The sequence below is a fragment of the Lissotriton vulgaris genome, chromosome 12 (assembly GCF_964263255.1).
Source record: "Lissotriton vulgaris chromosome 12, aLisVul1.2, whole genome shotgun sequence".
In the NCBI taxonomy this organism is placed as follows: Eukaryota; Metazoa; Chordata; class Amphibia; order Caudata; family Salamandridae; genus Lissotriton; species Lissotriton vulgaris.
This window is the reverse complement of record NC_141700.1, coordinates 470,370,750-470,397,069: the sequence shown is the minus strand read 5'-3', so window position 1 is coordinate 470,397,069 and position 26,320 is coordinate 470,370,750. Positions and strand designations below refer to the sequence as shown.

Below are 26,320 nucleotides of genomic sequence, written 5' to 3'. Positions count from 1 at the left end.
GTGTGCCAACAACTTTATAAATACATAAATATGTTTTGTCTCTTTTTTCCTATTTTCCCTTACAGAGACCGCATTAAGTCAATATTTTTGACAACATTTTTTGACAAAAATTCTAAGCTTCACCTAGGGCCAGCTCATGCCCTGAAGCTCAAACGGGCAGCCTATTTTTGCCACCTGTTTGTAGGACTTTAGGCTTACCACTTTAGAACTGAGTATTGTCCAGTAGGGACCACTAGAAGGTCCTGATGAGTAAGCAGTAGGGGACTGCTTATGAAACATGTCGACCAGGTAGCCAGCTAATTGCTCTACCACAAAACCCCCTTCTTAATGTTCCCAGCCAGAGAAGTGAATAAAATATATTTTTTCTACTAGCCAGGGAATTTTTAAATCTATTTTTTAAACTTGCACTCACATATTTAGGTCCCTACACCTCACTGATATCACCCACACTGCACCAACACATAGCCTTCTGTCACAATAATCAGTGCTTCCGCGTAGTTCGTAGGTTGTAGCACGCCCCGCCCCATAGAGGGACGGGAAGACCCCCATGATGAAGCATGACACTAAGGGATTCTTAGTGTGTGAGGGGTATTTTAAAAGCACATAGTGCCCTCGTCTTTCCATACCTAAGAGAGAGCCGGGTACCACACCTATATTTTATATAAAAAATAAAAAATAGTCACCATCACACATTGATAGAATCCTTTTGTTTAGATAAATCTGTTAGGAGGGTGATTCTATCATTACCTCTACACTTCCTCTATTGTTTTGGAGTTACTGGCAGCGTGCAGCTGTGGAAGTTGACAAGAAACTGTATCTCAAAGCCACCCCGTGATTCTACATTTGACAGCACCCGACAAGGGGGACCGAAGGAGCCCACCACATCAACCCCTAATTTTTACGAAAAAAATGGCCGATCTGGGCCTTGCATTTACCGAGGATGAAATTTCCAATCTAATGTCAACCCTGGGGACATTTGAAGCTCTTAGCTCGACGGGTCCTTCAACACGAAACAACGACTGGGATGAGTTGGAAGAACTGAGGAGAACCCAGATTAAGACCGCAATTCATGGGCTATTAATGTCAGAATATCTGAAAGTCAACACTGCTCCATCAGGCCTCATAGTTCGTAACGAACCATTCATATTTCTTGATGACAAAAACTTTCAAAATCGACTGGTCACAAATCTCGTGGCGATGTACACGAGACTGGATTGTACTCATAATAAAAACTGCCATTAGACTTGCAACCGACCTTAAGGTTGAGATACAAACAATTGAAGTACGTCTAAAAAACTATGAATCTCCTGCTAACCTGAAGAAATACCTAGACGAACTTAACAAAACATTGAATGAGTTCGAAACAACTCTCAAAGAAAACAAGTATGAGAAACTAAAGAAAGACATGAGCCGGTGGACCAAAGAAAAAATGTATCCCTACGTTAAAGATGACTATAAATCAACATGCGACAATGTCACAGATGATGAATCATCCAATACGGGATCCAGCAGTTCAAATTCGAGCAGAAGCAAAATCCCTAGATACCAAGGCACAAGAAGGAACCTTCGACGACCCAACTATCGAGGTACAAGGGGATGGAACAACTATCCATCACATATGATGTATCCTCAACAACAATACGGCCCACCGCCTTTCCAACATCCACATGGACCTTTCCCTCCTTGGGGATACCAACAGCAAGACTACGGCACTTTGACCAATCGGCGTCTTTTTTTAGGCGCACGCCAAGGACCGAACAAAGGGAGGAACAGGAGGGGAACCATCGTACATTGGAACACCGGAGAGGAAGAAACCCCGAGGGTGTCGACAAGGAGCATGACAGGCGCATCGAAGAATCAGAAATAAGCCTAGTGGTAAACCTCACCGACATCGAACTATCTGAGTCTCAGAAAAGAGTAGTGGAGAAGGGCTTAGGATACATCCCTACAGCAAATATGGACAAATTTCACCTCTGTAAAGAAGTGCAAGAATTCATGAGACGCCTGAAACTCCAAGTTTTCTTTAAAGACAAAGAGGATGACACCGAGCAAGGAGACACTGGACTAAAACGAAAATCTAAGTTCACTCCAATGGACAACACACTACCAATCGAACTCCTTACGTTCGAAAAAGCTGTCATGAAGGATCTCGAAGAACTCAACCCATTGAACAAACAAGTTTTCCAAAATGTTTCTAATGAAGAGCGAAAAGCACTGCGAGAATTGAGTAACAACAAAGAAATGGTGATAAAACCAGCTGACAAGGGGGGCACAACTGTGATACAAAGTAAGAAACAGTATGACAATGAATGTATACAACTCTTCAAAGACCAACGGAACTATGAAGTCCTCCGGGCGGATCGCACTGAGAGGATAACACTTAAGATCAACACAATGGTGGAGGAGGCATTGGCCCACAACTGGACCACTAAAAAATAAGGGGATTTTTTATGTCAGAAAAATCCAAAGACCCCCTATATGTACACCCTACCAAAGATCCACAAAAATCTGCAAAACCCCCCGGGTCGCCCCATCGTCTCGGGTATTGGGTCGGTTTTAGAACCAGTCTCGAGATTTGCAGATGCATTTCCTAGGCCAATGGTCCACAGGACATCAACCTACCTCAGGGATACGAAAGACGTGCTGAACTTACTTGAGGAGCTGACGTTTGATCCCAACACCCAGCTTTTAATCATCTGCGACGTGGAAAGTCTATACACTAGCCTGCCACACAATGAAACCCTTGCAATCATTGAGGATGTACTCTTTGAAGACGACTGGGAATACCAGACCCCACGAAACGTGGTCATGGAATGTTGCTCTTTAGCACTTAAAGAGAATTTCTTAGAATACAATGGCACCTTGTACCTCCAGAAGCACGGGACCAGCATGGGGAGCACATTTGCTCCTAGCATAGCTGGTCTCTATGTGCATCATCTGGAGTTAACTAAGATACTGAACCCCAGAAATCCCTTCAGAAACAACATCAGGACCTGGAAAAGGTACATTGATGATATCCTCATCATCTGGGATGGAGATGAGAGGACCTCCAAACAGTTCTTAGCCTGGTTGAACTTACAGGATGACTTCCTGAAGTTTACCAGCACCACCTCGAACAGTAACCTGGTATTCCTAGATTTGAATATCTTCCCCAAAAATGGCAGGCTGATGACCACCACACACTTTAGGAGTACTTCTAAGAACTGCTTGTTAATGTACCAAAGTTTCCATCCTAAACATCTACGGGACAATTTACTGTATGGCCAGTTCCTGCGCCTTCGCAGGAACTGTACAGAAATTGAGAACTTCAAACTACAGTCCAGAGACCTACGGAAGAAATTGGAAACCTGTCTGTATCCGAATAAAATCATTGACCAGGCATATAAGAGGGCGAGAAACAACTGCAGAGAAAGTCTTCTTGAGGAGACGGTACCAAAGGAGGAAGAACAGAGACCCATCTGTGTGACCACTTATGACACGAGCTCGAACCAAGTGACAAAAATGATCACCAAGAATTGGAAGATCCTAAATAGTGGGGGTCTTCAGATACCTAAACCGATCTTTTCCCACAAAAAAGCACAAAGTATAAGAGACATTTTGGTACACACAAGACCAAAAGCTGACAAAACTAACTCGCATAAAAAAACCAAACTTTGTACAAGGGCACCATCCATGTGGTGGTTGCAAAGTATGCTGTCTGACCAAAAAGAGAAAGAAATTGACTTTCAGTAATGGGACCACGTGGGAACAGAGATGTTTCAGCAACTGCAATAGTTTCAATGTTGTATATCTTATCACCTGCCCATGCAACCTGGAATATGCTGGCATGACAAGCAGGGCCATCAAGACTAGAATAGGGGAACGCTAAAGCACAATAAAATGCAAAAAATCAAGCACAAAACTGACCAGCCACTTTTTGGAAAGCGGCCACAAACCTGAGGACATTTCCTGGACCATAATAGAACAGGTCCACAATGAGGACCACCTCCTAGAAAAAGAACAGAGGTAGGTCTTCCGTATCAAGTCAAACAAAAACGGCCTGAACGATGAAATACCCTGGGGTCAGCTATAAGAGTGGTAACTAAAGTATGAAACCTGTCCTCCGCCTATTCTCCGAACCACATCATTCATTGTCTGTAACTATCTGAATATGTACACTACAAATTACCGTTGTGTAATGCCTCAAACGCCCCCCTCCCTCCACCTTATTGCACCCATCTAAATACAGGATAATATCCACTCGTGCCATCTCATGTGTTTTCTTAAATAACCCAGCCCAGGTGAACAACTGACAAATAACACCCTTTCTGGCCTATATCGGCAGACGTTTACAACATTGTTCCCTAAGTGTGAAACATTCTATATCGATCACATGGAAATAGGAGAAATACTTCCAAAACGATCAGACTACCCACCAGATGTCTTAGGTTAGCGCACCAGTGTTTACCGGCATCTGGAACCAGAGATGACAATGCAATTTCAATGGGGTTTAAGGGACGGCTGATGCAGGTCGCCGCTATTCCTCGGAGCGGCACAAGGGTAGGAATAAGGCATTGCACACAAGCGGTAAACGTAAGTAACAGACTCCGACCACAAGTCTTTAAAAACTTGGTCCATGAGGCAAAAACGAACTACGGACAAACACGTAATTAACGAAAGGGTGCGGTTTTCTTTTACAGTTTACCGCGTGGAAAACCCTTCGCCTGCCAGCTCATGGGGCATGCAACATTTGTCGAACTAGTATGTATACATACCTTTACTTCGGTCTCTTGACAGTTTTTACTTCCTTAGTTTATTTGACCGCAAAGATCGGGTCTCCTGATGTCCTTTCCATCAGGGTGTTGTTTAAAATGTATTGAGTCACGTGTGTGTGTGTGTATGTATGTTGAGATTAATCTGTCCTCACATCCGTGGGGCTGTATGAGATACGTCCAGCCACAGTTGGCTAACGAACAAACAGCAGAAGTAACATTTAACTTGTCTCTCTGCCTATGAAGCCTGGTGTGCACGCTTCATAAACAAGAGGTCCCCCATGAGTAGTATGGCCCTCTCTGAATCACGGACGTTAAGTACTGTGTGCCAACAACTTTATAAATACATAAATATGTTTTGTCTCTTTTCCTATTTTCCCTTACAGAGACCGCAATAGGTCAATATTTTCGACAACATTTTTTGACAAAAATTCTACGCTTCACCTAGGGCCAGCTCATGCCCTGAAGCTCAAACGGGCAGCCTATTTCTGCCACCTGTTTGTAGGACTCTAGGCTTACCACTTTAGAACTGAGTATTGTCCAGTAAGGACCACTAGAAGGTCCTGAAGAGTAAGCAGTAGGGGACTGCTTATGAAACATGTCGACCAGGTAGCCAGCTAATTGCTCTACCACAAAACCCCCTTCTTAATGTTCCCAGCCAGAGAAGTGAATAAAATATATTTTTTCTACTAGCCAGGGAATTTTTAAATCTATTTTTTAAACTTGCACTCACATATTTAGGTCCCTACACCTCACTGATATCACCCACACTGCACCAACACATAGCCTTCTGTCACAATAATCAGTGCTTCCGCATAGTTCGTAGGTTGTAGCACGCCCGCCCCGTAGAGGGACGGGAAGACCCCCATGATGAAGCATGACACTAAGGGATTCTTAGTGTGTGAGGGGTATTTTAAAAGCACATAGTGCCCTCATCTTTCCATACCTAAGAGAGAGCCGGGTACCACACCTATATTTTATATAAAAAACAAAAATTAGTCACCATCACACATTGATAGAATCCTTTTGTTTAGATAAATCTGTTAGGAGGGTGATTCTATCATTACCTCTACACTTCTTCTATTGTTTTGGAGCATCTCCCCACATGTTCATGGAGCATTATCCGGTTGTCCTGGGTGGTTCTCCTCCTGGGGATTTTGCTGGGGCTGTTTTGGGTGCAGGGACTGATGTTCCTTGATTGTCCCTTTTTGTTTTCTGATTCAGGTTTTCTCTACCTGTTTCTTCTTTTTGTACGCAAATAAACGCTGTGTTGGTTTTTCTATTCCATCGTATGGTGTTTTCTTTTTGTGTACATTGAAGCCTCTTGGATTGAGTATTTGCTCACTGTGTAAGTCATGTGTCGAGGAAGACTAACGAGGAGGTAATTCCCTGGTTACTTACCGATGATCTTCATTACTCCGAGTTTAGTCTTCCTCGCCTCCCTCCCTGTCTGGCTATCGGCTTCATGTTTGCTTGGTAGTTCAGGCTGATGGTTGGGCCGGCCCGCCTCTTATAGAGGTAAATGGTGACCTGGGTCGGCCATATTGGGAGGGGATAGGAGGCCTTTTTGCTTTGGAGGGTTCTGGTGTAGAGCTGAAGCTCACTGTGTAAGTCATGTGGCGAGGAAGACTATACTCGGCATAATGAAGATTACCGGTAAGTAACCGGGGCATTAACTCTGTCCTGGTTCCTCTTACTCGACTTACTTTTACTCCAAAATCCAGGAATTGGTCCAAACTTGATATGTCGGCGTTAAATGAGCGGCTCTTAAGCTCAATCCCTTGCCTTATTTCTCAACCCGACTTTGATAACATTTCTATGCATCACTGGCTTGCGGAGGCTTTTGAGTACATACTGCTGCTCCCCGGTTTACTGACTCCCTCAAACAAGAATAAAAACATTGCAAAGTTTTAGAAAGACAATGGAGGAAGCACTACGCGGCAGAGGCGAAGTTATTTTACTTGACAACACTGAACAAAATACCATGCTCTGTGTAGATCAGATTGCTCTGCTTTCTTTACGGAAAGGATTACAAATTCCCAACACTGGAAAATAACCATATTTAAGGTTGTAAAACAACTTTCGTTAGCTAGTACTTTTCTGCCTTCTCCTTCACACTTGTTGCATCAGTGCAACAAGCTAGCATCATTTTTTCTTAATAAAGTAGAGTCTATTCATCACCAGCTTGATTTAGAATCTTCCCAACAAGGCAATTTGACCTTCCGCGCTGCCTCTCTTGTGGACCAGGCTGATACACTCCATTAGGCTACCTCTTCTGACGTGACTCGACAAATCAGGGCCTGGCTCCCTCTAGACCTGGTCACTATTCAATCTTTGCTGGGAACTATCAAGTCCTGCTCCCCACTTGAACCTCTTCCTCCATCCAAGCTCATACTTCTGGACGAGTCAATTCTTAGTGTAAGTCTTAATCTTCTCAACACCTCTTTAAGCACTGGTGCTCCCCCTATTGAAAAAGACCCATCTTGAACCTTTCTGTTGGTCTAGTTATCGTCCTATTTCCCTCCTTTCTGTTTTCTCTAAAGTCCTGGAAAGGCACATCAACTCCCAACTCTCCTCACAAGTGGCTACTCACAATCGATTTCATCCGTCACAATCTGGCTTTCGATCTGGCTACAGCGCCGAATTAGCTCTGCTTGGGGTCACTGAATATCTCAGGCAGTAGCTTGATTGTCGTGGCACACCTGCTCTCATTTTACTGGATCTGAGCTCTGCAGTTGATACAGTCTCACATTCCATCTTGGCTGATTGTCTTGAAGCCTCAGGCATTGCGGGTGTGGATTTGAAGTGGCTGATCTCTTTTTTAAAAGATTGCTCGTTCCAAGTCTTCTCACATACCACTAAATCAAATTCAGTAACTCGAACTTCAGGAGTACCCCAGTGCTCAATTTTAAGCACTCTTCTTTTTAATCTCTACATTCGCCCTCTAGTGGACATTGCAGAGAAGTCGGAACAGGCTATTTTCTCTTATGCAGATGATACCCAGATCATCTTCTTTCTTTCATCTGCTCAGCATCAGGACTCTTCGTTGCTCCAGCTCGGACTGAGCAATATCTCTCTGTGGATGTCCAGAAACGCCTTGAAGCTGAACATTCTAAAACTGAGGTCCTCATTCTGGGTAACAACTCCGAACTTTGGGGCATTACCCATAGACCTAACACTCTGGGACCGCTACCTGCTCCGGTCCCTAAAGTTAAAAACCTGGGATTTACTATTGAAAACAACCTCTCCCTGAGAGCCCAGGTGTCTGGGGTCTCCGTGACCTGCTTTGCGGTTCTCAATTGACAAAAAAAAAATCCTCTGGTTAATTCCACCTGCTGCCCAGAGAACAATAATGCATGCGCTAGTTGTTTCCGGACTTGACTATAACAATGTTTTGTACCTGGGCGCTGATAAAGCCACTGTCCATCACCTACAGCTCATTCAAAATGATGCCGCCCGCCTTATTTTCTGGCTGCCTCGAAGCGCCTCAGTATCACCGTTGCTCCATCAACCCCATTGGCTCAAAGTGAACAAACGCGTCAAGTTTAAGGCCCTTTGCTATATGTTCCAGACCACACATGGTAGGGTGCCCCCTACATACAAAGTCTGGTCAAACCTTACGTTCAACAGCTGAGATCAGCGAGCCTCTCTCTGTTTTCTGTTCCCAGAGTCCATCTCTCTCATATGAGATGCCGCTCGTTCGCTTATCTTGGCCCCAAACCGTGGAACTCTCTTCTGTTACAACTTAGGTCGCGTCATTCGCTTTTAGTCTTCCATAAGAAATTAAAGATCTTCCTTTACAACTCAGCATAACTTTTCTGTGCTCCTTCTGGAATGTGTGACTTGCGTATTGTCCTGCTTAGCGCCGGGAAACCCTGTTGGGCAGCTGTGCACTTTAAACGTCTATAAATAAAAATGAAATAAATTAGATCCATGTGTTCTAGACGGTTCCCCTGGAGGGGAGGTTACTGATGAAATGTATGCAGATGGGGCCACAAGGAAGCTAAGTAAGATTTTCTGGCCAGCCTGCTTTGGCAGCATTCAATCATCTAGTCACCTTTTTCGTGACAGAATGCAGTGTGAATTATATAATTGGTGTCCTCTCATAGGGTTTGGGGGGTGGTGTGGGAGGTTCAGGCCCTCTATTCCTGTTTATTTCATTCTGATTTTCAAATTTACACCCTCCTCCCATTGGCTGAGCTGCAACCAAGTGAGATGGTCTGAGACGCATTGGGTGACCTGCAAAGGCATGGAGTACCATCTCTGTCCCAGGTTCCATCAGGCCATTGGCGTGTGCAAACTCCATTACCTTCCTAGTGTTATTCTAAAGGCTGCACTGCTTGCATTAGAGCCACCATCTCCCATGTCACAGTAGAGGGCTCCTGTTGGATCCCGCTGTGTTTTAAAACAAGCAAGAAAGGGGTGGTGGTATCCTATCACCTTCACCCCACCCTCAAATTTGTGGGGCTATCATCCCAACTTATTGAGCAAGAAACCTACCATTCAGTTTGCTAATTATACCCAAGAAGGCTTGTCAGAACCCCGTTGCTGCCCGATTGCATTTCAGGCTGTGGTTGCTTCTTCTTCTGCCAGTACTCCAGGAGCCCTAAACCTGGCCCTCCAGGCAGACCCCAGCTCACTGGGGTGATGAGCCCCACTGTCAGGTGCCTAGTGTTTTCTCTGTGAATGTATGACGTTACTATGCATACTAATACCAGGCGTACCATTACGATGCAGGTATTACTACGCTAGTACACCTGCAACGACCTAAGGCATACACTTGGTAAAAGTGTATAAGGTAAGTAACACTACCCTGCCCTACCCTAAACCCTAAATCACTAGTCCTGCATGACCCCCCCAACCCGAGCCCTTGCCCTTTATTAAACCCCTACTCCTGCACGACCATGACCCCAAATCCTTTCCTACCCTAAATCACAACCCCTGCAGGGCCCCCTGATTGTTTCCCTACCCTAAACCACTACCCCTGCATGCCCCCCCTTGCCCTTTATTAAACCCCTACTCCTGCACGACCGGACCCCAAATCCTTTCCTACCCTAAACCCTAAAACTCTACCCCTGAATGACCCATCGACCCCCAGTTCTCTCCCTACCTTAAAACACTACTTTGCACGACCCCCACCCCCTTTTACCCTAAAAGAGTAATCCCCACCCCAGGCCCAACCTCACTTACCTCTCTCTTCTTGTGGTTCCTGCGGTCGTCTGAGGGATGGTGCACATTGTTGTGAGGAAACGGAAGAGCCTCTGTTTCCTCACAAAGACGCGAATCCCCCTATATTTTTTACAACGTATGTGATTTTACCATACATACCTTTACAACGAAATTCGTTGTAAAGGCATGCGTGGTAAAAGCACATGCATTTTAAAAAAATGCATAGTAAAGACTACATCTGACTTGTGCCTCTGCCCTAGACAGATCTATCCTTCTAGATTCAGGGTAAGTGAGAATTTGTGTGAAAAAGGGCCATAAAGTGCATGGCTATGTGTAAAGCAGAGTGGTGGTGTGGTGCGCAGCCATAGGTGACATGCTTATGGCCCTGTATCAGATGTGTGTGTGATTCTTTAGCCCATTACCTTGAAATCAAAGCAAAGCTCTTGACATTGTAACCTACCTAGAGAAACCGATTCTTGCCTTCAAATTGTCCTGAAACTAAAATAAGGACTTGGCAATGACAGTGGGCATTGAGATGCACTGGAAAGAGATCCACAATTTCAGCAGGTCTCATTTTTTATGTTCTCTGAAAATGCTTTCCTTACAGGCCAAAGAAAGCATCGAGCAGCTGGTGTATCTATGCCAAACAGACAAGGAGGAGGTGCGATGTGCAGCAAAACACACCCTCATGCTCTTTGGTGAGTACCTACTCCACACCTTCTTAATTTTTACTGCTCCACATTCCTTCAAGGGCTTCCTCTCTAAAAATGCTGAAGTAATCTGTTAAATATGACTATGGTTCAATGCATTTTCATTGTTTAGGGTGAACATGCTAAACAATTTGACTCACTTAAGAGCCAGAGTTAACTCTTGCTTGGTGGGCCGCAGGGCAGACAGGAGCTACTTGGCCTTGACCGTGGGTATTGTGTTCTTGTGCCATTGTGGTGCTGGGCTCCGTCCTACTATGACTTTGCAAACTGGGCCAAGTACACCCTTTCCTCACTAAACTCGTAAGGTAGTGAGAGTGAGTTGTCACTTGCTTCTCTGAAAGGCAGCGTGGGGGGCAAGAGTTCAGAACTCAGTAGTCAAACAACAGACACAATAATGCATTATCCAGCCCAGTGCTTATCTTAGTACTTCAATAACACAGCAACATATGAAACCTTGGTAAATTAGTTGGGCTCAGCTATGGGGTTGTGATTACAGATAAGCCCATAGGTAAGGGTTTACACTCTCCCAGTTTTGAGCTTCTTTAGTGTGCATGGGGCAAATGACTGAGTATTAGCATAGCCATAGATTAGACACAGGTCCAGTTCACTAGGTTTCTACTCGTGCAAAGTATTTTGTAGTTCAGTTCAGCTCTGTACCTGAAATGATATTGTTTAGGTAAGTCAATGTAGCAGAACATGGGTTTCGCCTCTACCTCAGTTTTTCAAGTGTGAGGCCCTGAAACCTGCTCATGTTGCTGTGGTCATGTGGCTTTGGGGCCATTTTTCTGACTAGAATTGTCAGTGGTGGTTTCACTTAATGTGATGTTCAGAATTTTTAAATTAATTTAACTACTGGAAATCACTCAGGCCACATTCCAGTCAATTGTTTTTCACCAACCATGCTAGTCTATGCAGTGACTGCATTATGCAAATCAATACTGACCTAGCGCCTCATGGGAACAATCTTCTAATACGGGATAAAATGGGTGCTTGTTGCAGCCTCCAGGACAGGAGCAGATGTAGTACTCATCTGGCTGTTATGTCCTTCAGGCTGGGAACAGGATTCCACTTCAACTACACTGACAGTTCCTCCACTGGATTTACTTAGCGTCTGACAGCAGCTCCACCATGTCTCTGGCATCACAGGGGTGCCACCCAGTATGGGGTTACTTCATGGGCTTGATTTATGTATGTGGTCCACTGCAGTGGCCACAGTGAGAGGCCAGAAAACAACACAGGTTTGCTCCATCTTCACTCCTAAGGGCAGTAAGCTACCAGCTACTTCTGGGTGTTCTGATCCTTGAGGACACGGCTGACTTTTAGTTTCTAGGTCGTTCTTCAGAATTTATGTATAGGACCGGATTCTCTACAGTTCTAAAGTGTTTATATCTGAAAGAGCCAATTAGTTATGGATTCCTCACCTAAGAATTATCCCCGGGCGTCAGACTGGACTTGGAGAATTTTTTTTTCAGCAGTACCCCTGTGCGTCAGTAGGTGGTGTCGGTCAACTCCGTGTTCGTCGTTGGTGTTATGGTCGCCGGGATGAAGTCGCAGTATCTACTTAGAGGCCGCCCCTGTGAGCTGACATCAGCGTAGATCCAGAGAGCAGTACCTCGAGTTACTCTGTGACTCAATTTTTGTGACTTTTTGTCGATGTCTTTGAGTCATTTCCACTCCTAGTGCCCAGGGATGTCATCTCGGCTGACCAGCTTCAAGCCTTGTGGCCACTACAACAGGCTGATGTCGGTGACGGACTCCCCTCTTGTGTGCCTCTGATGCCTGGAGCCCCACCACGACCCAAAGTCGTGCTCCAACTGCCGGGCCATGGCCCGAAGTCTTTGCGGGAGCGGTCCCGAAAGCTTCTGGAGGCTCGGCAGTCGGCTTCGCACCGCTCGATAGGGAGGTAGCGGGACCAGTCGCGGAGCCATCACCACCATTCCTCATCAAAGTCTTTGTCTTCGGGTAAATGGAAACACAAAAAGAAGGCACAGAAGCACCGTCGCTCTTTGCGTTCTCCCGTCCGTCTGCCGACGCAACACGGGCAGCGGAAGATAGTCATCCGGCTCTGCCTGCAGAGCCTCCCTACCTTTCCGGGAGCTGGAGCTTTCCCTGCCCAACTTCGTAGCTTTTACGAACCCCTCCATTCTATGTTTGGGAAAGCCCGACTCCGCCGGCGTGCCTTTGGGCCCTGCGGACTTGGCTGGGTGCTCTAGGCCTTCGATGCAAGCGGCTTCGACTCCAATGCCACAGGGCCCCCAGGGATCCAGGTCTGGATCCGGATCGGTGCTGGCCGGCCTCGTGACACGTCCTCTGGCGCCGAATCCAGTGGCGACATCTCCACCCCCTCCGATGCCGGTTGTGTTCCCAACCGACGTCGACCCGGCCACCTCCTCAATGTGAACATGGAGCTGAACCGGAGTTACGACCGGCGCCAAATGGTACTTTTGTACCCCTGTTCTGTCCTGGCGTTCCCTATCGCCCTGAGTGGTTACCAGGAGGGTGAAGAGGACTGGGAGGGGTCTGTGGACCCCCTGGCAGACTAGTTGGGAAAACCAGACTGGAGAGTGGAGTTGGGTGAGGCCAGTGGTCTATACACTTCCCCAGACATTGGCATACTTTCTCCCCCTATCGTGGCTACGGAGGAGTGTGCGTCATACGCAATGGTGTTGCGTCAGGCGGCTGGACCCTAAACCTCAAGCTTCCTACGTTGGCGATCAGGACTAATCTCCGGACCGAGGTGCTTGAACCGGCAGCGGCCTCTTCGGAGCCCCTGCTGCCGTTCAATGAGGCCCTCACGGACATCCTTTTGGGCATTTGGTCCAAGCCCAACACAGTGGCTTCTGTGGATAGGACGATTGTCTGAAGCCACCGCCCCGCCCCAAGCGACCCCATTTTCCAACTCCCGACACTCCACCCCTGAGAGCTTGGTGGTCCAGGCCTCCACTTCTAAGGGCTCATTCCCTACCGCACCACCCTATAGGGAATCCAAGAAGCTGGACTACCATGGGAAGAAAATGTTTTCTTCCTCCAGCTTAGGACTGCGGTCAGTGAACACTGCATTTCTCCTGGGCCGTTACTCCCATTCTGTGTGGAACTCACTCACACAGGTGCTGCCTCAGGGCCTGAGGAAGCCCGGGCTGTGCTCTCCCATGCAGTGGCTGAAGGGAGAGACGCCGCGAAGTTCGCCATACGGTGTGGGCTGGACACTGCCGACTCGCTAGGCAGGACGATTTCAATATCAGTAGCCCTACTACTCTGCGCCTGGCTGAGGTCCACTGGCTTTTCAGGCGATGTCCGAGCTACACTTTTGGACATGCACTTAATGGCTGTCGCTTGTTTGGTGACAAAGCAGACAACAGGCTCGGGAATTTTAAGGACTCCTGAGCTGCGGCCAGGTCCTTGGGCCTCGCTTGCACCTCTCACCTGCACTGTCTGCTTTTCGCCCCTTTCGTGGCTACGGAAGGGGTGCCCCCCCACTTTCCGTCCTAAGCCACAGGTCTGAGCAAGCTGTCCAACCTCTGCGCAGCCAGGGACGTGGGACTCACCGTCGTAGGTCTGGGGGCCAGCGGGCAGGCCAGTTCACCGGCGCTCCCTCTGCAGCAGCCTCCAAGCCCTCCTAGTCCGACCTATCAGGGCTACCATTCGCCAGTGGGTGGCAGGATTCACCATCACCTACCCCACTGGCTCACCATCACGTCGGACAGGTGGGTTTTGCAGATAGTCCAAAGGGGCTACTCCCTCTCCTTCGAAACTACCCCTCCATCCATGCCACCTCGATTTCTTCGCATGTCAGAGGATCACTTGGCCCTTCTTCAACAGAAAGTTACAGCTCTCTTAGCCAAGGGAGCCATAGAGCGAGTCCCTGTCCAAGAAGTAGGGCGTGGTTGCTATTCCCACTACTTTCTGGTGCCCAAGAAGGACAAGGGCCTACGTCCTATCTTGGATCTCAGGAAGGTCAACCTCTTTCTTCGGAAGGAGAAGTTCAAAATGTTGACACTGGTTCAGGTCCTGTCTACCCCTGACGTTGGAGACCGGATGGTAGCGTTGGACTTTCAGGACACTTATTTTCACATCCCCGTCCTGCCGGCCCATCGGTGTTACCTGCTGTTCACAGTAGGCTGATAAATGGGACCCGAAGCCCCTTTTGGGTGTGGTAACGTCAACTGTGAGTCACAAGCCACCGGCATGACACTTTACTGAGAAACAAGAAACAATGAGATGAGCTGATGAAAAATCATGTTGAAGTGGCACGTTTATTATTATTTCACAAGTGGACCAATAAATGCATATATTTAGCAAAGCAATAAATGCATATCATTTCATACTATTGAGTAAAAAAAGCCATTTAAGAAAACCCGACTTCACTCTGTCGGGGGCAAGTGCTGGATGACAAAATGCTGATAAATGTTGCAAGGCAAGCTGAAATGAGTATCTATTAAAAAGGCATAATGGAAAACGGCTAGATATCCAAAGTCATAGAGTACATTTGTTATAAAATTCTAGTGCCTAGAAACAAGCCTTCCTGATCAGAACTATAAGGCAGGCTGAAGTGTGGATCTATTAAAAATCACATTTGAGTTCGCTATAGACTCAGAAAGACACAGTATGCATTCTATGAAAATACAGGGAACTTGAGACAAGCCTTCCTGAAGTGAACTATTTATGCAGGTTTAAGCATTTTTAAAGAGACCCAGAATGTGAGGGGCCAGCATCATTAAAGTGGCACAATTGAAAACACTTAAGGAATGGAAAGACACATTTCTCTAAAAACTCAGCGCCAAGAGGCACCTAACTAGGGAGACTTGCCAAACCGGATCTAGTTGGTTAAAGAAACCTTAAATGCAAGGAATTGGGTGTGGATCAAAAATACCGAAAATAGTCCGAGATTTAAAAAGGCAAAGACATTATCTTGCTTGGGAGGGCATCACCTGATCGAGTAGGCTTGACAGTCCCAAATCAGATAAACGGTCGGCCGGAGAACTCACTCTCATAAGGGATACAACAGCAATTTCTGGCTGCAAATTTGACATGCTGGGTCTAATATACCTGGCAAAACGGAACCAAGGTTCTATTCTGACGTCTTTGCTGACGCATTTTCGGTTTAACGTGGCTAACCGCAGATCCAAGAACACGGAACCTGTCAAGTGGTTTGATCGATGGTTGGCCCTGGTTGACCCCAAGATATAAACAAACGGTCATGGTTGACCACAGACTATAAACAAACGGTCAGGTTTTGACCACAAGATATAAACAAATAATCATCTGATCACGAACATCTTCCTAAAAATGTAGATGTGGGAGTGAATATTGAGTTATATGCTAAATATCACAAGTCATTGTGGTTTTAATTTGAGCAAGCTATTTTTCAAAACAATGAAGCAAGATGTGAAATTCTGTACCAGCTGATTTTGTGTATGTGCGTGTGTGGAGTGTCTGCAATGGTGCTTGTGAAAGGCTACAGTACTTTCCAGGGTTGCTCAAGGTACCTCGCTGGGTTCAATACATCAGAAATGCACGTTTAACATTATTTAGGCCCAGTGGATTTTGTTAACGTAAGGCTGTAGCCTTTTGCCTTTGGCTTGGGCCTATAAACCCGGAATTCAGGGACTCTGTGGGATTTCATTTGCTGATTTTACATGGCAAAAAGTGTGGGAATCAAAGCATATTTTCAGATTCTCCCTGGTAGGGCAATATAGGACCTTCATGCTACAAAGGGGCCTAGGGCCCATATTAGGCCTACAGCAGTCAGTAAGAGATCATTCGCTCCATTCCTCTCTAGTGGACAACTCCTGGTACAGGGACATGACAGCAGTAGGGAAGACAATAACAAATGATTCATACTACGTATGCTCATACATCCCATAATACTGTACTAAAGCGAAAGCCAGTGGGTAAGACAAGCAGAGCCAGAGGAAAGACTCAAAGAAGAGCCAAGAAGCTTGGAAGCATAACACAGACGGGGGTGGCTAAAAAACTGGATTGGGACTACACTGCCACTTCGCAGTTATATCAGGAGAGCGCAGCTGTTGGTTCCTTACAACCAAATCAGGCTCAGGCTCAGGCTCAGACACAAGCTCAGGCTCAGACACAGGCACATGAAGGAGGCTATGTAGCTAGTTTTGAACTTCTGTTTTCGACCCTGAAACAAATCCAGGGGGAGGCTCGGCGCGAGAGTCAGAGAGCTAAGCATGCAAACAAGAAAATCCAAGGTTCTCTGCGCAAAGTCAATAAAATGTACGCGGAAGTGTCTGGCAGACTGGTGGAAGTGGAGGAGAGGACAGGCAAGGTGGAGGATGAAGTTGTAAAATTACAGGAATATAGACATGAGCAAGAAAAGACCTCATCGGATGTTCCTTGGAAGCTCGAAGATTTCGAGAATAGACAAAGGCGCAATAATATAAGACTGCTTGGAATTGAGGAAGGGAAGGAGGGGGCTGATGTACGTGCCTTTGTGGTTGAGTTGCTGAAAGGGCCCTTCCCGGAGATAGACAAGTGCGGTGGGACAAGGAGGTACAGCGGGCGCATCGCTTTCCTCTGATACGAAGGAAAAATAATGAAGGCTCCAAATCAAGACCCATACTGGTGTATGTGGGAAATATTTTGCTAAGGGAGGAAGTAATCAGTAAGGCAAAGCCAGTGGCCAAACGGTCATACAAGGACATAACTTTTTTCGCTCGCCCAGATTTCTGCCACACCACTGTGGAGAGAAGGTGGCGCATGAGGCAGCTAATAAAACCCTTCCAAAATGTAGGGTGTCAGGTATATCTGATGTTTCCTTGTCGCCTCAAATTTGGTTTTAAGGGTCAGTTCAGGGTATTTTACTCTGAAATAGTGGCACAGGAGTATCTTACTTACCTAAGATAAGGGAAGGCACAAAGAGAAGGAAAGGCACAAGACGACCGGGCAGCAGCTATAAGACAAACAGCCCATTTGACTTAGAAAAAAAACGAATGAAGGAAGAGAAAGGAAGGGAGCAGCACGGATAAGCCTGGCTATGCAGCATTAAAAAAGGGACACAGAGAGAGTGGGAGGGAGAAGCTTCCTAAGGGGGTTCGGCTGTCAGACATAGGTCAGCATTGACCTATTTGCCAGTAAGGGGGGGGGCAGGGGTTCGGGGAGGGGAGGGGAGGGGGGTACAGGGCACGGCACAGCAACAAATGACAGAATTATTCACAGAAGAAGAGGTGGGAGAGAGGGAAGATAAGACAAGGGGTTTGGGGCTTGAAGGAAGGAAGGCCCTATACGGGGGTTGGCACAGTTTAAAAAAATTAAGAAATAATGGAAAAATAAATAAGCTTAATAAATGTATGATTATATATGGTAACAAACTAAGAAATTATATATGGGGACTAGATATGTAACATGGAACGTTTGTGGTTTAAATGATGCCCGGAAAAGGTTAAAGGTTTCAGTTGCATTAAGACAAATGAATGTTGATTTTATTTTTCTGCAGGAAACACATGTCATGGCTTCGCAAGAATATTTTTTGAAACAGCTGAGCTTTCATGTATTAGTTAATTCACGGCAGGGTGTCAAAAAAAGGGGAGTAGCTATATTATCTAGGAATAAAAATCTGCTAATGAGAAAAAAGGCACAGGATCAATGGGGGAGATGGGCAATGATTGAGTGTATGATAGATGTGGAGTGGACTACGTTGGTAACAGTATATGGTCAACTGAGGATGATCCTGAGATCTTCCAGTTCTTGGACGTGGAATTAGCTACTTGGGCATCTAGAATTATTATGGCAGGGGGCTTTAATATTAATGGTGCTGATGGCTTGGGGTTGGGTTCATATGGTAAATACCAAGGTAGGAAGAGGCGAGTATGCCAGGCCCTACAGAGCTTAGTAGCAAATAATGCTTTATCAGATGTCTGGGGGAAAAAGTGGGCAGAGATAACGGGTTTCACATATTACTCCGCTCCGCATCAAACCTGTGTAAGATTGGACTACTTTTTTGTCTCAAGCACAGTTTTATCGGATTCAAGGATAGAAAGACTCCCGCGGATCCTCAGCGATCATAATCCCCTAGTGCTCTCAATAGCTAAGTCAACAAATACTAGGCAGCAAAGAGTGTGGACTTTCGAAAGAGGACTACTACAAGAAGACAAATATGTGGCCCACATGAAAAAACGGATTAGGGAATTCTTTGAGATTAATAGAGATAGCACTGCTGTAGGGGTAGTCTGGGATGCCTTTAAGGCGGGGGTCCGGGGGGAGACGCTGAGTTTTAACTCTTTTAAACGAAAACAGGAGCAGATGCGGAATATAGAACTAGTGGGGGCAGCACTTAAGGCTGAGGAGAAATTGGAGGAGTGTGTTATGAATGGAATCCCCTTAGATACTGTTATGATAGAACTCCTGAAAGCTAAAGGGGACGCAGAGGGGGATATCGCTAGAAAAGCTGCGAAAATATATGCAACCAAAAGAGAGAGATGTCATGAATTTAGTGAGACAGTAGGTAGAACTCTGGCTATAAGGACTAGGCAACAAGAAGCGTCGGGCATTGTGAGGGAGATCAGGGATACTGCAGGCAGGATTCACACAGACTCAGAGGAAATAAGAGAGGTTTTCAGAACTTTTTATGAGAATCTGTATGATGAACCAATAAGGGGAGATGCCCGTGGAATCAGAGATTACTTGCAGGAGATTCCGGTAGTAAAGTTCACGGATGAGGAGGCAGAAGGCTTGGAAGAAATTATGCAGGGAGAAGAAATCAAAAATGCTATCTTGAACCTCCCCTCAGGGAAAGCAGCGGGCCCTGACCAAATCCCAATAGAGTTTTATAAGGTGTTTTGGGACATTCTAGAAGGTGATATAGTTAGGACAATGCAACAGGCACAGATAGGTAAATCTATTCCTGGATCATGGGAGGGGCGCGGAAATTGTGATAATTTTGAAAAAAGGGAAGCCCTCGGAAGAACCTGGATCATATAGGCCCATCACCCTAATGAATACGGATACTAAGGTTTTTTCTAAAGTGCTAGCAACAAGATATGCTAGGATAATAGATAACGTTGTAAGTAAGAACCAGCACGGCTTTATACCTGGAAGGGGCACTACACATCACACACGTAAGGTGATAACTCTATTTGATGCTACAGCAGTCTCAGGGGACCCGATGGCGGTCATGTTAGACACGGAAAAAGCATTTGATCGGGTCTCCTGGGACTATCTGTGGTATGTAATGGAAAGATCAGGTGTAAAAAAACGATTCATTAAAGTAATCCAGGCATTATATGTGGATCCAATGGGCTCTGTTCGGGTAAATGCGGGGTCCACAGGACAATTTCAAATAAGGAGAGGTACGAGGCGGGGATGTCCCTGCTCCCCACTGCTATTCGCCATGTATATGGACCCACTGATCCGTAGAATAGAGATGAGTGAACTAATAACCCCATTACCCACACGTATTGGCCAGTGTAAAATACGAGCATACGCTGACGACGTTGCAGTGATCACACCGAACCCAACGGAGGCTATTGCCCAAGTTGAAATTGAGGCCTTGAGGTTTGGGGAGATTTCGGGCTATAAACTCAACACTGCTAAGACACAGATAATCAAAAATTGTCATACTATATGTACAGATAGTCGAGTGATTTGTGCAGCAACATACTTAGGGGTGATTATCTCGGCCGATCTAGATAGCTTAGTGGAAAAGAATATAACACCTTTAATTAATAAAGTGCGAAAGGACTTAGATAGATTAGATAACTTGCACCTAACTATTGTGGGACGGACGAATGTAGTAAAGATGTTGGTTTTACCTAAGTTTTTATATCTCTTTAGAGCAATACCCCTATTATTTGAGGCCAAACTGTTTAAGAACATTGAATATTTGATTAATAGATTTATTTGGGCAAAGCGGAAAACTAGGAGTGCACTCAGGTTTATGACACTTCCACGGGAGAAGGGTGGGTGGGCATTGCCAGATATAAAACTATACTATTGGGCAGCAGCTTTGCAATATTTGGTAGGTTTGGTGGGGGGGCAGAGTCTGAAGGGTGGAGTGAGCTTGGTACATTGGCAATATATGGCCTGGTATTGGGGCCAGAAGCTGAGAACATACTTCTGAAATACACGGAGCCTAGCTATTTCAAAAGGACACGGTTCAAGACTTTGATTGCGGCGCATACAGTCTGGAAAGCTTTCGCCAAAAGGTTTGGACTGGGGAGGTATAATTTCTATACTAGATTGAAAGGTAATCCAAATTTGCCAGAGGAGGTTTTTGCTGACCCTATATTTATAGAATGGGGAAGGAAAGGAGTTAGAAGGGTAGGAGATTTATTAGGACAACAAGGGGTCTACCAGTTTTCTGAACTACAGGCAAAGTATGCTCTAGATAATAGACAATTCTACAAATATTTACAAGTAAGGAGTTTTCTGTATAACAAAAAGGGAGGACCATCAGGATTTAATATAAACCCAATTATGGAAGTGATCCAAGCAGGGGAGGATTGTACAATAAAGAGATTTTATGCTGAATTGATAACCTCAAAGGAGGATGATACCGAAAAGTGGGCAAAAAAATGGAAAAACAGTTTAGATATTAGTGAGGAAAGTTTTAACATATCTTTAGAAAAGGGATATACATTACTATGTTTGGTGCCTCTCCAGGCACAACATTACAAAACTATATATCATCTGTACCATACACCAGCAAAGATAGCTCAGTGGGGAGGCATAACAGGAACTACTTGTTTTAGGTGTGGAAGCTTAGATGCAGATTTGTTACACGTGTTTGCAGCATGCCCTCATCTGCAGCTGCTCAAAAAAGGCATCGAGGGCTTTGTAAACAGAATATCAGGAACTGATATTCTCTTGACCCCCTCGGTAATTCTTTTAGGAGTGAAGGAGGATGAGGGGCAACTGCAGGCGGGAGGGGAATTTTTGTTTGTAGCTATGTCAGTTATGAGACTCTGCATCGCATCTGCATGGCTGGACCCTTTGCCACCCTCATTTCATCACTGGTTGGCCAAACTATTAACAATATATAACTTGGAGACCGAAATTTATGCAAGGAAGGGGAAAAAGGGAAGGAAGCTTGGTAAACAGATTTGGGATCCCATTACGCGATGGAAAGAAGGGAGCATGGACTAAAATGTTAGAAATATGTATGCTTATTGTGCACTGGACCATATAAGGTGTGTCTTGCTGTTCTGCTATATTGTTTTTTCCTTTCAACCCCATCTTTGAGATCTAATTCTTCATTTTTTTTACTTATCTCTCTCTATCTGCTGGGTAATCATTATTCCAATTGGTATGATATACTAAAGTGAAGAGATTGTATGTACTAGAAAAATTCGAAGTATGTTGATTGATTTACATTTTTTACTGTATTGTGGCTGATTTGTAATTGGAGAAGAAAAAGTGTAACAAATACTATATTTAGTTTTGCTGTAACATATTGCCGTGCCCTGTACGTAAAAGTGGGAAAAAGATTTCAATAAAAAGATTTTTTTTTTTAAATGAACTTCAAAAAAAAAAATGAAAAATGGCTTCCGTTGTCTGTCCTAATGGCGTCAGGGATTCCAAAGCGGGAAATGACGTCACGGAGTAGGAATGTGGCCGCTGCTTTGGCATCGCAGTGGATGCATGGCCCAGCTTCTATCCAGTGCGAGAATGGGCATACCACCACAATGAGATATCGGTAATTTTGGCACTGGTTAATCATGTCGACATAGACGAGGTGGAGTTCTTTGAAGGGTCCAGATGGTTTGGGGATGGTGGAAGCGACTGTTTTGAGGGTTGTGTTTGGTGAATACTGTTGGCAAATAAGGCATTTATTAACAAAGAGTTGTATAAGTTCGTGGGCAATGGGAATTAACCAGTCTGCTTGCAACGTTGCGCACATGTTATCTCGGGAGACATGTGCGGGAAGGTGGAGTTGGTCCAGTGTCACCTGCAGTAAGGCTTGTGGCATGACATGCTTCCCAGACATGGTCTGCCTGTAAATGAAATCAGCTGGTTCCTGCTGTACTCCCCTCTTCTTCCATAGCTCTTTCTCTTGATGTGGTGCACTTTCTTGTATTTCTCTGAGATGAAGGGGAGCAAAGTAATCATATTGTTGCATGAGGTTGATAGGGTATGAAGCATTTTTGTCAAGAGTTTCATTGTTCATGTCTGTCTGCTGTGCTTGAGCTACACTACCTTCATGTGTGTTAGTCTGCGGTGCTGGGACTACAGCTTGGGCAAGTAAGATAGGAGCGTTTTGGGGATCTGGCGTATACAAAGGTAGGGGGGGGTCTGTCTGCAGCTTTGGCTGCCCAATCTGCCAGAGCGTTACCTCTGGAGACAAAGTTCTGTCCGTTAGTGTGTGCTGCACATTTGACAACAGCTACCTCAGTTGGAAGTGTAAGGGCCTCAATTAAGTCCTCCAGCAATTGTTTGTGGCACACAGGTGTTCCATCAGATTTGAGAAACCCGCGCCTCTTCCAGCGCAGGATGCTTGAGTGTGTCGTTGTTGTGACATATGCGGAGTCTGAGTATACTGTGATGCGGTTGTCAGCCCCGTGGGGCAAACTGGCAATCAGTGCCACTAATTCCGCAGCTTGGGCCGAGTAGTGTGAAGGCAATGCAATTTGCTGTACAATGTCTAGGGAGTCAGAGGACTCATGCTGTTGGGCCCTAACTACTGCGGCTCCTGTGTACCTAATCCCTGTCTCCTGGTCAATGGAACTTGACCCATCAACAAAATACACAGTGCTGTCTGGCAGGGGGTCCTCTTTTGCTGCTCCTGACTCATCTGGAGAATATGTGGCACAGTCATGGGTGTCATCGTCTGAGGCTGCAATGGGATGGGCAAAGAACATGGCAGGATTGACTGTGTGACATTTGACAACTTTCAGAGAGGGCAATGACAGTATGACTTCGTAACCTGACACTCTTTGTGTTGTTAATGTTGTCTTGGCTTTCTGAATTATAGCAAAGACGGCGTGCTCAGTGTACAGTGTCAGCGAGGATCCCATGACAATGGGAGTGCTTTTCTCTACAGCAAAGGCTGCAGCAGCGAGAGCTTGTTCGCAGGGGTAATGTCCTTTCATGACTGAGTCTAGCATGCCACCGAAGTAGGCAATGGGTTTGTGGCCCATGGGGTATTTCTGGGTAAGTACAGCTGTCATAACCTGACAATTGCAGTGAGTGAACAGGTAAAAAGTTTTGGGTAATCGGGTGTGCCTAACACTGGTGCGTATGTTATAACGTCTTTTAACTGTTTGAAGGATTCTGTCATTTCAGGTGTCCAGTCTATTTTGTTGCATCTGTCTTTGGCTGCTTTAACTGCTTTCAGCAACGGGGCAGATATCGTGGAGAAGTCAAAGACCCATTGACGGACATAATTGACAAGTCCAAGGAATTTCTGCATTTCTTTTACAGTTTTAGGCTCTGGGGTGCTCTTTATGGCCTCAACTCTGTCTGGCGTGACTCGTCTCCCTGATGCTGATAGTACCTGGCCTAGATAGTGTACCTCTGTTTGGCAGTACTGAAGTTTGTTTTTGTCCACTTTATCGCCCCTGTGAGCTAGGGTGGTAAGCAGAGAGATTGTATCTTTTCTGCATTGCTGTTCTGTAGTGCTGCAAAGTAAGATGTCGTCGACATATTGCAGCAAAGTGCTGTCACATTGGAAATTTGATAAGTCTTTTTTGACAACTCTGTTGAAGACCCTAGGGGACTCACAGTGCCCACAGTACCCCTGAGCCAACCGGTAAGTAACGAAAAAGCCAGTAGGTATTGGCTGTCTGGGTGAAGGGGTACACTGAAAAACTAATTTTTCAGGTCAATCACGGAAAAGTATTGTGCATTCGGGGGGACATTTGTGAGGATGACAGAAGGGTCCGGGACGATGGGAAACTCTGGTACTACTATGTTATTGATCGAGCGCAGGTCGTGTACTAGACGCCATTGATTGGTCTTAGCCTTACAAACAGGAAATAGACAGGTGTTACAGCAAGAAATACAGGGGTATATAACCCCCTGATCTAGCAAGGCCTGTATAGTAGGGGCAATGTCCTCCTCTGCTTCTTTGGATAGTGGGTATTTTTTAATTCTGGGTAAGATTGCGCCTGGTTTCAGTGTTATCTTAAATGGAGTGGCAGAACGAATGAGGCCTACATCATTGGGGCCAGTGGTCCACATATGTGGAGGGACTTGAGCCAAGTCCGCTTCACGCACAGAATCATACTGTGGTGGGGCCGTGGGTGTTCTCTTTTCTATTGTGACTGAGAGGGGTACGTCGTTTATGTGGACGATCTCTGTTTTGGAGTATTCATCAGGGTCGCCAAAGAGCTGTTCATCTGAAATGCTTCGTACTAGTTGTCCGGGCTCGATAAAAATGGCACAGGCCCAGGTGCAAATATTGTCGTCTCCTGCTATGAATGCCCCGTATGTAGGTGTTATTTCGAGAGCCTGTATGCCTAGGATCATGCTTTTGTCTGATATCTGGGAGTGCTGGGACTGTGGGTGAAAGAGAAATTCCTTTGAGAGCTGTACAGTGCGCTGGTGCAGTTCTGGTGTGTTGGCTACAATGATATGTACCGCAGCGGAGAACGCTTGCTCATCCACAGGGCGAGCTCTTATTTGATCCTTCAAGGAAGAGTCAACAGTGAGTGCCATCATCCTTGCCAGGGGTGTGCCTGGTATAGAACAAACCATTATTCCGTTCTCCTGGAAGTGAATGGTCATGTTCACTTTTGCCATGAGGTCTTGCCCTAAAAGGTTCACCGGAGAATGTGGCGAGTAAAGAAGTTGTTGCTCCAAGACCCTGTCTCCTATTTGTATGGGTACTGGCTTGGTGAAGGGGACCCTTGCTATTGCCCCAGAGAATCCCTGTGTGTCCGCTACTTGATCAGAAATAGGCAGAGGTCCGCCTGTAATGCAGGAGTATGTGGCGCCTGTGTCAATGAGGAAGCTATATGTGCTATTATTTATCGTGACCAGGACGGTGGGGTCATCTTCACCGCTCATGATGCATGATAAAACTGGGCACACAAGAGTTGTCTGTGGGCTGTCCTAGCAAGTGTATCCTCCTGCTTGGTACTGTTGGATGGTGCCTTGTGCGAACGGATTATTGGGGGTGATCACCATTCCACCTTGGGGTGTAGTATTTTGGGCTTGGCGCATCGCTTGATAGGTGGGTGTCAGCTGCTGCTGCATGGGAGCTTGCATCTGTTGGGGTGACTGTGGAGTTTGGGCAATTTGCACTTGCTGCATGTTTTGCTGAGGAGCATGTTGGGCATAGGCGTACATTATCTGGGGTTGCTGAGGGTACATTTGTTGAGGTTGTTGTTGGAATTGCAGTGGGGCTTGTTGGGTGGGACCCACGTTTTGTTGGCCTTGGTCTCGGAGTCTCGTCGGCTTTCTCTCATCATATGGCCTACCTTGTGACAGTAAAAACAAGTGCGTTGGCTTGGCTGGAGTGGGGCCCTTTGCTGTCCCATTCCATTACCTCTTCCCTGCATGCCTGTGTTTCTGTTAGCATTGTTTCTGTCATTGTTGTAAGACTGAGGTTGGTCATTACCATAGGCAGGTTGCAGTGCTACGTATTGTACTGGGGTCTGCTGTTGCATGTACTGCACGGGAGGCTGGGGTTGGGTCTGTACATACTGCACAGGCTGCTGGGGTGGGGTCTGCACGTATTGCACTGCTGGCTGTGTTTGCTGTTGGGGCTGTGCCTGTGCATATTGTATGGCGGGC

At 45.9% G+C, this 26,320-nt stretch overlaps 1 protein-coding gene across 1 annotated transcript in view; it reads left to right on the top strand.

Annotated features, from left to right (window-relative positions):
• Positions 1 to 26,320, top strand: part of RIPOR1 (RHO family interacting cell polarization regulator 1) — a 2,151,737-nt gene that overhangs the window by 2,051,637 nt on the left and 73,780 nt on the right. The window contains exon 19 of the mRNA XM_086945567.1: positions 10,528 to 10,618. Coding sequence (XP_086801693.1) covers positions 10,528 to 10,618 — 91 coding nt within the window. The remainder of the gene's footprint in view (positions 1 to 10,527; positions 10,619 to 26,320) is intronic.